This window comes from Barbus barbus, assembly GCF_936440315.1.
Source record: "Barbus barbus genome assembly, chromosome: 28".
In the NCBI taxonomy this organism is placed as follows: domain Eukaryota; kingdom Metazoa; phylum Chordata; class Actinopteri; order Cypriniformes; family Cyprinidae; genus Barbus; species Barbus barbus.
In genome coordinates, this window is record NC_136756.1 from 13,244,821 (window position 1) to 13,259,373 (window position 14,553).

At 34.5% G+C, this 14,553-nt stretch overlaps 1 protein-coding gene across 1 annotated transcript; it reads left to right on the top strand.

Annotated features, from left to right (window-relative positions):
* Positions 1-7,935: 7,935 nt before the first annotated feature.
* On the top strand, positions 7,936-9,097 carry LOC306848792 (hereditary hemochromatosis protein homolog; the record flags this gene model as incomplete). Its single annotated transcript, XM_079383560.1, has 2 exons — positions 7,936-8,062; positions 8,763-9,097. The coding sequence occupies 2 exons, from the start codon at positions 7,936-7,938 to the stop codon at positions 9,095-9,097; spliced, it is 462 nt and encodes a 153-aa protein (XP_079239686.1).
* Between the last annotated feature and the right edge of the window lie 5,456 nt (positions 9,098-14,553).

Below are 14,553 nucleotides of genomic sequence, written 5' to 3' on the forward strand. Positions count from 1 at the left end.
AAGCCACAATACCAACTACCAATAGGAGGTTTCAGGCTGACAGCTAAAATTTAATTTGCCTATGTCACAATTTGAGGTCAATCCAGCCCTGTATTGATACTGATTATGTTGCCAAATTGGTTTGGAACAGTTGTTGAATAAACAATTAAACTGAACATGCCTGTCTATCTGCTTGACTGACTGTTTTATTGATCACTGAGAGAGCATTGATTTGGTATGATGTTGGTTCAATATAATTTTATAATTTTAATTTTTTTTAAATAGCTTGGATGTAGTAAACTACTTTTGCCATGCTGCTGTAGCTTAGCTTGCTACATTTCCCCAGGGCTGTAGCTTTAGTGTAGTGAAGCTTCATTTAAAGAAGAGTAACTGTTAGCTTAGCTTACATTTTCCAAGTAGCTTGCCCAACACTGCACCTCACCGATGCTGGACTTTGTGCTAAAGGAGCCCCGACAAAGTATTGAGTGCATAAATGAGCATACTTTAAAGAACTTGAACTTTTCTGCTTTGCAAATCTTTTTTTTTTGATTGATCTTAGGAACTATTCTAATATTTTGAGATACTGGATTTTGACTTTCATGAGCTGTAAACTATGGAAGTCCGTTTCCGCCAATGAATAAAAAATAAAAGGTAATTGCGACTTTTTATCTCGCAATTCTGAGATATAAACTCGCAATTCTGAGATATAAACTTTTTTTTTCTCGCAATTGCGAGTTTATATCTCACAACTCTTGACTTTCTCGCACCATAGCAAACCACTCTCCGTGTAAGTCTTTGCAGTGCTTTGTTCAATTTGCTATAGGTGAACTATATATTGAACTAGATGAATGTTGCGTCCGAATATGATTTTTGAACAAACATAAAAATGACTCATTATTTTTTATTTCTGTGTTTTGCGCTCGCGGTTGAACAGCCTAGTTGCCGACTGGCATAAAGTTGGCTTGACGTTGGACGTTCGATATTCGCATATTTAGGGAACGTCTCCAAAGTTACATGCGATATTGGTATACATTTTTCTAACTTCAATAGCATATAAACTTTATGCCAGTTTACCGCCGGGCTTTCAGACACAACATTCTTCATTTCTTATAGTTCGAGTTTGAGGCAGCTTCTATCGCGTTATTTTAATAACAGCTGTCAAGTAAAGAGCGTATTATTGTAACACTATTATTAATAGCTCATCGGCAGCTTTATTTCCAGAAATCCCTTTATGTGCTGGTACAGCAGAATCAGACTGTCCTTCAAGAGCATAATACTTCATTTATCCTGCAAAGTTTAGCATCAACCCAAATACACACGGTTCAGCAATAACTATGAATAAAACAAAAACAAACAAAAAACAACAGTGTTTTTGAGCAGGGTTGGAACTAAATTCTGCAGAGCTCCTCAAGCAACTGAATTTTGCACCCCTGAATTAGATGGCATTTATCTGGAATATAGGCTTCCTGTGTTTGGACATTTTCATAAACGTTTTCCTGAATATGCTTCTTAGATTTTACACTACCTAGTTTACAGCCAGAACTGCAACCAGAACGAGACCAACTTTACAATAACATTATTATTGTCTATAGCAATGATAATTTAATCACAGAAGTATGTATATTATATAGGCCTGTAGCCTATATGAAGAGTTCAGATGCAAAAACCTCTAAGTGCCATCTGAAATTTTCTTCTAAAATTAGCATTTTTCTCAGGTACAGGTTCTTTTCATTGTCATTAAAGTGAAATAACTGAACATAAACGAAAAATGCTAATTTTAGAAGACAATTTCAGATGGCATTTAAGCTTTTGCATCTGAACTCTTCATATACAATTGACTAAATAATAATAAAAAAAAAAAAACTTATTTAAAAATAATGAATCCCCTATTTACAATTTTCATCGGGGATGTCTTGCTTGGTCGATATCTTACAACATTAAATACAGGAGATAAGATAATTCTATAGCAAGAACATAGAGATGAAAGCGCGCGTGCGAGAGTGAAGGAAATCCACCTGCGTGCATTCATATATATTCACTCTCGTGTTACAATAATACACTCTTTACTTGACAGCTGTTATTAAAATAAAGCGCAAAACACAGAAATTAAGAATAATGAGTCATTTTTATGTTTGTTCAAAAATCATATTCGGACGCAACATTCATCTAGTTCAATATATAGTTCACCTATAGCAAATCGAACAAAGCACTGCAAAGCCTTACACGGAGAGTTTGCTATGGTGCGAGAAAGTCAGAGTTGTGAGATATAAACTCGCAATTGCGAGAAAAAAGGTCAGAATTGCGAGTTTATATCTCAGAATTGCGAGATAAAAAGGTTTGTTTTATTTTTGTACCTTGTTTTATTTTTTATTCATTGGCGGAAACGGGCTTCCGTAAACTCTAATCATCAAAATTAAAACAAAACTTTTGAAACGTCTTACTTTACATGTAATGAATCTAAAATATATATGAGAGTTTCACTTTTTGAAATAAATTACAAAAAAATGCACTTTTTCACGATATTCTATTTTTTTCTGTATAAGGAATCTTGACTGTATGTGTTAGTTCGTTTGTTGACCACTAGATGGTGCTACTGGCTAACCATACTTACATACTGTGAACAACATTGAAACAATTTTATCATTCAATTGTAAACTGGCCTTCTCAGAGAATGTCATCAACTGACCAATCCACAAAAATTACTTTTTTTTGCGTCACAGATCTGTAATGTGTGAGAATGGGAAATATTGGCTGCAGAAAAGTTGAAGAGGTGAAGCAAAGAGTAGACTTTTATTTATTTATTTAGCAGATGACAGCGTGAATAAATTGACCAATGAAATCATAACTAAGATATGAACCCACTAAGCGGGCAGATCCAGTTTCATCCAGGCTTAGTTCCTCATTTTTTCTTGCTTTGGAGAACAAAATGTAAAAAGCATTCCTGTATGCATGACAAAGATCAGGAATTTATTCTGTCAAACTTCCTCATGTTTTTTTTTTTTTTTTACGCACATACAGTATTTAGATAGATTGTTGCTGTGTCTTAAAGGGGTTATGAACTGCCTGCACAAACCGGAGGGTGGGGCTAAAAAGGCAGAGATTTAGAAGCAGGCATTGATCTTCTTCTGCGGAGGCAGTGTTTAGCCACACTATTACGTCATAAAGTGGCACTTTCCACAACTTGTTGTTTTGGCAGATTGTCTTCAATATAAGGTGTTTTTAGACTAACGAGAAAGTTTCGAGTTCTGAAATTTACAGGACGTTTGTTATAGTACAATGACCTCTTATATGTCAAAAGATCAATGGAAATCTTGATTTCTCAGTTCATGACATTGTCCTTCGGATCATTGTCCTAATGTTTTTTTAAAACCTTGTTGCAAATACTACAGACATTTTATTTACAATGCATTTACAGTAAAATACCTGAATATCAGACTTTACATACACTTGTTTGCATACATTCCAAAGACAGATGCAGAATCAACAGATGAACATAGATTAATTTGTATATATATATACACACACACACACACACACCATACCATTCAAAGGGAACATTCTATCTGAAAAAAATTAATCAATCAATAATACACAGTTATTACAGCTGTACATTGGTATTACAGTTAAACTGGTTCTGTTCAGTAAACAACCGGAGTGATTCACTAGTTGCTTGTCATCAGTACTTAGAATCTAATCATAATTGCAGTGATTAATATGATTCTGGCATGTTGTATGTTTGGCAACAATAACTTTTAACCCTAACTAATGCGGGGCATAGCTTTTCATCACTCAAACAACCGTGTCGGAAGACGTACCCATGTCTATATTCCAGGATGACAATGTCAGGATTCATCAGGCTCAAACTGTGAAAGACTGGCCTCCAGAGTCCTGACCTCAACCCTATTAAAAGTCTTTGGGATGTGCTGGTCCTGCTGGAGTTGACTTTACATTGCCTATCTATTGTCTATTCGTTTGCACTGCATGATAAATGAAGCAGTGATAAAAAGGTTTTGATTTTTTTTCTTTCTGAAATTAATCCCAATGAATCATGATTACTCCCAACTAACAGTAAAGGTTTTAAATATACTTTTATATTGCAATAATTTATTAGCCTTTATAAAAATGACTAATTTAAGTGAACTTAAAACAATCTTCACATAAACCCGTTAATGCCATATTTTCTAAATTCTAAATTAAATAGGCTATGATAAAGCTTAAAACTACAGAAGTTATTGACTTTCTCTTTTTTATGTTGTTCTTTGTTTAACGGACATCACAGCAACTGTTAATTAGGATATTTTGGCTGTTGTTACTTTAAGAGCTGCCGCTGCTGAACTTGATGTGGATCTGATACTGCTTTAAATGAGACTCATAAATAATAAATACTACATGCACAGTTTTAAGGCAGCTTTAAATGCTTTTTTTTTTTGTAACTTCGTGAATTAACTGATGACATAACAACGACATTACATGCTAGTTTCTTTCTTGCTTTGAAATGAAATGATAGAGACTACAGCACGCTGTGGTATTTGTTAGTGCAATTGAAGGGCATGCATACAGAGCAGTTTTGAGTGGGGTGGCCAAACCAAGCTCTGCCCCTGCGTTAAATATTTTTAACGTGTTAAACTTAAAAAATTATCTGTGTTAATTTTGACACCACTAATAAATCTACATCAACATTGAGAAAAAAGCCTTACAAAATGTTTCAATTTTTATTTCACTTTCATTTTATTAGAGAAAATAAAATATTTTTTGAACATAAAAAAATATATGAGATTGACATGAAAAACATTTATTACAACATAAGAACAGCAGTTTCTCATGAGTCATGACACATAATGCAGCTACTATATATATAATTAAATAGCCACCACACTATGCAAAAGTAGAATATTATATAATGTCTTATGAAGACTTACAGGTACATTATTGCAGGTGTAACATGTCTGCTGCTGCGTATTATAATATAGAGCACTGAAAACATAAATTAACTAAATTAACACTAAAATAATTTCTATTGTAACTTTAGCACATAAGCAACTAAACGTGAGAACTAAAATAAAATAGCATCTACAGTTGTCAGTGTAATTGTATCAGTTTCCTTTAGCAATGAAAACTGATCCAGTGATGAGACCCAGCAGCCCAAGGGCCAGACCAACTCCACAGAACACTGATGGACCAATGCTAGGCTCTGTTATCTCCACATCTGCAAACACAGACACAAATATTTGTGAAATTCATTATGTGTTTTTAGGGGATTTAATTTGAATAATAAATACAAACCCACCCCATACTCTGGTTTGAGGTTGTTGAAGGGCTTAGTGCTCCACAGAACAGCTGTAAATGTCTCCTTCCTGAAGTCTACATGTGCCATATTCTTCATCAAATTTGACAATGAAATCTTCTTGATCTGAGTCACTGTATGCTTCAATCAGTCCAAATTCATGATAATCTAAAATATTTTCACAAGTCAGGTTATTATTATGACTAATTATAATTATAATACATGTTATTATAATTATAATTATAATAAAATTATAATTATATGTACATGTAGACAGAGATATGATTATACTTTATTTAGGATCCCTTTACAGAGATATTCTTTTGCAGCTAATGAAGATGCATATTAATTTTTGAAGATGTATGTATAATTTATGAGCAAGCACAACTGCAGCTATTTACAGGATGTAAATAATAATAATAATAATAAAAACATACATCTACAATTACAACTACACTTATATGTTAAATGTAGATGCTGTAGCCTGCATTCTAATAGGCTATAAAAACACATTCATTGATAGCGTATGTTCTGTTCAAATATGGCACAAATAGCCTAGGTGTTACCCCTTTTTCCATGTATGTATTACTTGCTACGGTTATTTTCCTTTAGATAGGTGGCCTATTCTAATATACACAATCAGATATGATGTAATTTCGAGGGTTTCGATGCAATAGAAAACTAATACAGTTATTGGCTAAGTAATTATCGGACGAGGCTATTTTACATTAATGCATAGTTAAACTAGCACCTCTATGAAAGTGAAACTCATCATGAGAACATGAGACAGTTTGGAGCTTTAAAATAACCACGCAAATGAATTCTTGCTCTGAGACATAATTGAACAAAAACAATTTGAAAAGGAGTCACAAAACTTCTGTCACAACAAAGTTGGAAATAACTGACAGATGTCTTCATGTATAGTTAATTAATGTAGGCTATTTGCACAATGTAGGGTCCAATGGGGCTAAAGGCGCCCCTAGGTGTAAGGCGCCTTTGGTATTAATTTAATCTAAACCACTAGATGGCACAAAAACGTGGCGTAGCACTTTGCAAAACATTCGCTTTTCAAGATGCACGTGTCTGATCCTTGACGCGATCGCGTGCAGCAGAGCAAAGTCGATTCTGTGCTTGATCTAATATTTTATGTTTTTTAATTTAAGTAGCATATTAGAATCGCTAAAATTAATGCATAGCCTATATTTTGATACAAAGGTCTTCTTAACAATTTTCAGTTTTGTTTAAGATGATTAAAGCAGCAGTTTTTAAATAACGAAAGAATATGTAAAAGTATGGTATTTCGGGTAAAAAGCGCCCCCGCTGTTGGGGCTAAAAGGCACAGTAATTAAAATGATAATTAATAGATCGCTGACTTTTCTATTTGTTGACATGGTTAGATTCACAGGGTAAATATATATTATGTTGGGTGTCCGGATTAGAGAAAATGACCATGTTTAGAATGAAACCATCATATTTAAAAACATGATATTAATCATATCATATAAAATATAATTTGTTGTTACTACTGTAAATATATATTCAATTATTAATGGATCTCGTTCAATGCTTTCAGAATCTTTACTTATTAAAATGATTTTATTTCTGTATTTTAAAATATATTTTTTTTATATTAACATTTTAATATAATATAATTTAATATTTTAATATAACAGTATGTTTAGCCGATTGAACAAAAATCATGCTAATTCTTTTATTTTTCAAAATAAGCAGAAAAAAAGTAGGCTTACAAACTTTGCTAAAGTGATTGTTTTGAACAAGTATTAACTTAGAGATGATTAAAAAAACATTATTTTTGCTGAATTATCAATACTGTGTGCCTTTTACCCCGTGTGTGGGGTAAAAGGCCCCCTTGCCTCCTCATACATTTGTAAGATTTTTAAATAAAATAAACAACTTGAATGATTTATTTTCACACAAAATCTGTTGCTCCATTAAGGTTCAATACAAATGTATAGGCTATATTTGTCTGCAATTATACACTTTAGCCCCGTTGTACTTTATTATGATGCATAATTATATTTCTTAAACTCACATTTTGTGTCTTAATTAGCTCTATAAATGTTTTTTTTTTTTCTGGCTCTGTCAATTATTTTGCTGTAGAATGCAGTGTTGCCTTATACAATCTGCCAAAATGTAGTTTTCTTAACTTAAATTTAAGAAAGCCTTTGTATCCTTTTTAATCTCTTCTAGCAGGTCTGAATAATGCAAATGTAGCCTAAATGCATGGGTAACCTCAGAGTTGTCTAGCAGTTTTAAAAGATTTGACTTGACATCAATAGTGTGAAAAAAATTCACGTTGCTAGTCTTGGACTTGTCTCTAATTTTATTCAGTCTTGATCTGATTTAGGTTCTGACTTTTCCACAATTCCTCTGTTTTTACAAAATTTCAATCTACGGATCTGTCATTACCTCACTGATATTTCCATTTGGATGTTTAATCGAAACTTTGACAACATTGAGCTGCTTTTTTCACACTCCACAACACTCAAATCTCTCCACACGATTTTCACTACCTACACAACTGGGAACCGTGCTGCTCACAGACACAAACCATATAGTAATTTTATACATATGTAGTTTTTCATAGTAGTACAAAATGTCTTATATGTACATTGTTTATTCCTTGTGTATCCACAGATGTTCACTCGTTGATGGCATTTGTGACGTATATACTTGGACAGACACCATTTCCTGAGTTCAGTGCTGTGCTGATGTTAGATGATGTGCAAATAGGATATTATGACTCGGTCACATGGAAACCTGTCTATCGCACTAATAGTACTGATTTGCAGTTCCATGAAGAAGAACAAAAGGATGCTGATATTGTATATCGAGATATGTTTAACATCTTTAAATAAAGACCATTTTATCTTAAGGAGCACCAAAATCACACAGATGGTAAGTGCAACCCAAAAGAATTATAACATACAAAAGACTTAATAACCAATGTAACTTTTAAGTGTTTATGCAAATAGCATATAAAACTTTTAACATAAAAGCAAGATAAAAAAAAGTTTAATAAGTCTCAATAATTCTTATCCTATTCATTTGAAGGTATACAAGTTCATCAGAGAATTGCTAGATGAATTGTTAAACAATGATAAACCAGGTCTACTTCAGAGATGGGATGCTTCAGATGGACAAAATATAGAAGAGTTCATTTAAAACTCAGAGAAAAATGACATGGCGGCCATGGGACCAACAGAAATGAATTTGGGTAAAATATATGTATGAAAATGTTTATCATCCTCTTTGTATGAAAGTTTTGCGGATCTGTATATGGAAAAAAACAACGTGCTGAGAAAAGGTGAGAGAATCAACTTACCAATATAAATAAGAAAACACATAATTGAAAAATATGACACAGACAGCAGAGCTGACCAAAAAATAAATAAATAAAAATTATTTTTCTCTAAATGCTTTATGAAGCATTACAAAACACTTTAGCAACAGTAACACTTCTCATCCTTCACTGTAGTAAAACCCGGAGTCAAATTCATGAACAAGACACTCTCAAACTCTCAAGGGCTTCAGATCAGCTGGCTGGCCACTGGTTTTCATCCCCGTCACATTAACCTGACCCTGTTCAGAGATGGTCAGCCTGTAGATGATGATCAGATCACAGGAGGAGAGATTCTGCCCAACGGAGACAGAACTTACCAGATGAAGAAGAGTTTGGTTATCAGTGAAGAAGAACTATGTGAGGAACATAAATACAACTGCACAATGAAGCACCTCAATTTGGAAATCAAACTGGACATCACATATGGTAAAGAAAAAAACAAAAAACAATCAAACAAAATGCCACAATAGATTTAATAACAAAAAATATCTTCATATGTCTGTAACTTACTGTTATCGCTTTTTTTTTTTCAACTCGCCACATTTTTAGATGTGGCTGAATGTGACCCAGGATCCTTCAGTCTGTCTGTAGTTATCAGTGTGCTGGTGTTCATATTTGTGGCTGTTGTCATCATAACTGCACTCATCATATGGCAGAAGAAACAAGCTGCTGGTAAATGTTTTTTTCAGTCCAGTTCATTACATCTAAAGCTCAATTAGATGGAAATTCATTATGCAGTTTTGTTTCTGTAGTGTTACTTTGTATTTATCATGGTTTTACTATCTTATTCTTATTCAGGACAGGGATCAGGGACATCACAGAGTAAATACTCCCTTACTCCATGTGAGTAAATTGTTTTGTAAAATTATATGAATTCAACAACGTTCTTCTTATGGTTAATTTTGTAAACTTTATAGAAATGACAATCAAAGTATATTTTCTTTATTTCAGCTTCGATGCGTGATAAAACATGAAAAGTTATGTATATATAAAAATAAATACAAAGGGCCATATATATATATATATATATATATAGGTAAATAATGTATGCAGTATGCAACATAAAACTTGGTATATGTGGCCTGAAATCATAATATTGTTTAGGAACAATATCTACTGCTGTATTATTGTATTTCTGGGCAGCTGTGGCCTAATTGTTAAAGAGTTGGACTTGGACTAACCTGAAGGTTGTGGGTTAGCGTCTCAGTACCAGCAAGGCAAGGCAAGGCAAGTTTATTTATATAGCACATTTCATTTGGTTTCTGTCATGTGACCTTTTTCTATAAACAGAGTTGGTGCCAGGCTGTCTCTGAATTCAGAATGGGTTGCAAGTGTTTGTTGGCTCGGTGTAAGAATTTGACAGGTTTTCACTGGTTCCCCCGAGATGCTGACAGAGCTAGATTGTGGCTGCAGGTGGTGGGTTGGCCATCAGCTCCCGACACATCAAGAATGTTTGTGTGTAACAAACTTTTTTCACGGGAGAGCTTTTACAGACATGAGGATGTTGGCATTGGTCAGGGAGGTAATCTTCGACGAGAAGACGCTGAACGAAGTCTCAAATATCTTTCCATCCCTACAGGGCAGCCAGTAAGTGTCTTAATAACCATGATCTTGTCTATCTTACTGTCCTTTGTTATTTAACAATGAATAAGAATAAACAGTTTGATTATTAACAATAACATGATCATAGACCTGTTTGGATAAACAAGGTGTTTTTTTTCTTTCAGTTTCACTTGAGCTGCTGGCTGGAAATACTGGAGGTTTGCCCAGTGGCTGCAGCTGAAGGAGGAAGTCTAAATATGGTCATTGGTGAAATGAATTTATCATGACATCACAAAACAAGCAGCAGCCACGCTTCCGGGTTCTTCACACAGTCAGATTAGAAATGGCTATTCAGAGAAAATGCAGTTATAATCAAAGTTATAGTTATGTTAAGCCTATAATTGTAATAATTTTAGGTAAATAAAGGTTATTAGAATATGATATGTTTTATAGTGAGGAAATGCACATAGTTTTTTGAACTGTCTGCTCTCCCATCATATTTATGAATGTACATATAATATTTTAACATATAATAGATTTCTAAATGAACTTGATGTTATACACAATCTTTTTCAACATTTGAATTTGAAAGACCTATACCAATAGAATGAGTTGCTAGCACAAGCTGAAAATATCAGTCATCTAGTTTAACTGCACCACTGCTAATGAATGCTTTAGTTCTCTTTACTATTGCAAACTCTTTTTTGCTTTCTTGTACTGAGAAGCAACAGCAGTTCCATGATTTTGAATGTATTGTGTTTCTTCTTTATGTTTCAGGCTATAAGTGTAGCTTGTCTGGCGTTTTCTCATGTTTATATCTTAATTGTTAACATCAGTTAATCAAATCTTTTTGGAAAGCCTGTGTTATAAATAAGCATATTTTCAATAAAACAGACTTAGAGATATTCAAGTTAGTGGGGTTTTGTTTAGGGGTGGGTTTAGGTAGGAACCTTCTTTAGAGATATAGTCCCTCCCATTTGGAGCAGCCCCAAGAAAGTCCCAACTAGGTTATTAAGAAAGTTTGAATGTATTGTTGTGTCAGTTCGTTTTTTGACCACTAGATGGTACTGCTAAATCCATAAGCAACATGAAATATAAAGGGTTGTATCTCTTCGCATTTAACCACATACTTCAATGCATCAGATCTTTTGCAATAATAAAAATATCATGAATGCTGCGAAAATTGTAAAAATGTAATTAAAGAACACATTAAATATTTCAATTAATTCCTAATCTGGCATTTACCGAGAGTTTTATTAAAAAATGTACCTATGCTCACAACTGGTCCAGAAATTATTTTATTGAGCCTAAAACTTGTTTGCATTGCAGATTCGTGATGTGTGACAAAAGGTATGGCTGCGTATTTGTGTGTTAGTTAGAGCAAAGAGTACTTACAGTAAGAGCCTTACTGTGTATAATCATAATAATGCTTTATTATAGGCCTAATTATTATACTCACAACTATCTATGTAACGGTTCTACCTCGCCTCGCTCCGAGCGGGATTCGAACCGCGGTCTCCGGCGCGGGAGTCGGGCGCTCTAACGAGGAGGCTAAAGGCCACGGCCTCTAGCGTCAGTCGCCAGAGCGCCTCTTTTTGAGATCAGGGGAGTGAGGTTTACACGCACCAGCACTTACTTGCCTACGTCTGTTACACTCACCCCCCTAAACCTCACTCCCGTCCGGGTCACGGCACCAATGTAACGGTTCTACTTCGCCTCGCTCCGAGCGGGATTCGAACCGCGGTCTCCGGCGTGGGAGGCGGGCGCTCTAACGAGGAGGCTAAAGGCCACGGCCTCTAGTGTCAGTCGCCAGAGCGCCTCTTTTTGAGATCAGGGGAGTGAGGTTTACACGCACCAGCACTTACTTGCCTACGTCTGTTACATCTATACTTATATTTATTATACATTATTTGTTTAACATATGTTACATCTATCCAAATTCCATTGCATAATTTTTATATTGCACATCTGTATATACAATATATTGTCTGTTGTCTTTTTGTCTATTGAGTATTGTTTTCACATTTTTAATCACTTGTTTATTTTGTCATCTGTCTTGTCACTGTGTGTGCGCTCCGGCGCGATCACTTCAACTGTTTCCTTATACCAGCAGAATGCTTCTGCCACCAAGACAAATTACTTGTGTGTGTAAGCACACTTGGCAATTAAGCTCTTTCTGTTTCTGATTATTATTGTGCATAATCTGTTTTTCCATGGCAGCTGGATTCCAGAGTTTAGAGGTTATGTTTTTTTTTTTTTGAAGAAATAGTTTTGCCAGTGCTCTGGGGTGCGTTTCCCAAAAGCAATTATGGTCGCATGTTCCACCATTGCCAATAAGAGTTCAATGGAACTAACGACCATAGTTAGCTAACGATGGTTTTGGGAAATGCACTTCTGAGGTGATGGTTGATCATGCATACAGGCAAGCATAAGAACCCAGAATCTGAACACAACACCCAAAGTTGCATGTTAAGCGTTTTCCTATAGAAAACCGTTATAGAAAATGCTGCATAAGAGTTGCTGTTTTGCGTTGCATTCATATTTTGGGTCCACCTGAATGCCTGTACATACAGTATGCATGATCATTAAGTTATGTACTGAATTTGGTTCAATCTCTCTTTGTACTTCAAGCCACGTTAAGCATTTTTCACGTTAAGCGTTTGTCCTGCAAGAAGTGGTGTGGGATGCTGAAGACCAAGCGGTTGCCGTGGTAACGAACAATGATGCTTTGTGCTTTTGAAATGAGATGGCTTACTGTATGAAGCATGTGATGCATGAAAGGGACAGCTAATAAAACTAATAGATCAATGAAATAGACATCTATAAATTAACTTTATATGCGTAATGGCTTTCAATTCTTCATAAAATTATATCAGTATTTCTTAACTGAAATATTAGTCTGGAATGTTTGAAGCCGTAACTATCTGGCAGAGTAACTTGCTGGTACGTGCTACAAACTAACACGATTACATGCAGATAATTGATCTGAAATCGTTATTTAATGATAGATTATACAGTTTTAGATTACAGAACAAATGTTTGCGGTGTTCCTGCATGGCTTTGACCAGCAGATGTCGCTAACGTGCCGCCACTCATGCATTGCGCATGCGCGGAGTCTTTATTTTTTTTATTTTATAAGTCATTATTTCGAGAAAATAAGTCATTATTTTGAGAAACTAAGTCATTATTACGAGAAAGTTTCTCAATATAACGAGATACTAAGTCATAATTATGAGAAAGTATCTTATTATTATGACTTACAGAATTATATTTTTTCTTAAGTTGGCTGGAACGGGCTTCCATATTTATTTGTTTGGTTGTGTTGTGAGCGTTTGCACCACCTGCTGTCAAACTGATGAAGATGTTTTCTTAATTTGCAGGCGTTTTTTTCTGTTTGCAGTGCGGTTTTTTTTTTTTTTTTTTTTGGTTGTGTTGTGAGCATTTGTAGCGTGTGCTTTGTAAAATTGAGGAAGTTGTTTTCTTTATTTGCAGGTGTTTTATCTATTTGCAGCGCGTTGAGCTCTCTCAGCCACCGTACTTATGCTATAAGGATACAGTACTGGTATTGATTTACATTACCATCAAAATTCATATGCACGTTAATGTTCTCCCCGTCTGTGTGGTTTAGGTGCTCCTTAAGATAAAATGCTTGACCTTTCATGTTGTTGTACATATCACGAAATATGACACCAGCATCACATTTCTCTTCATCATAGTGTTTTGAATCATCATAAGATGCCGTGTGATCAAGTCATAGTAACTTACATCACTTGAAGATCATCCTGCATCACGACGGCACTGAACTCTGGAAATGGTGTCTGTCCGATTATATGTGTTACGAACGCCATCAGTGAGTGAGAACCTTTGGAAAATAGTAATACAGGTTTATTAAGGTGTCATATGAGACATTTTGTGATAAACGAGAATGCACTCGGAGTACACTGAAAAAATGATACATTGAATTTACTAATTTGCAATCAATTTATTTTAGCTTGTTTCCAATTTAAATAAACAAATTTTGATGAAAGTTAGTCAACTAAATTTGATTATTTAAATGTAGCTAAAATGGATTGATTGCAACCACTTACCTTAAAAGAAATTAGTATAATTTTAGTATTAGTATAATAAAATTAGTATTAGTAAAATTAGTATAATTTTTTTCAGTGTAGGCAAACTCTACGGCTTTCGCTTATACGTAGTTTCACTTTCGAGAAGGCCTTTTTTTATCTGAATAAAATGGTAAAATGAAAAGAGATGATTTAAACACGTATATTGTTGCACAAGTTGCACTACATTGTGATGAAATGCTTCTTAATGTATTCTACTTTTAGTAGTTCGCATAGCCTATACTATTATCAATGGCGAATGGTTAAAATCACATCTG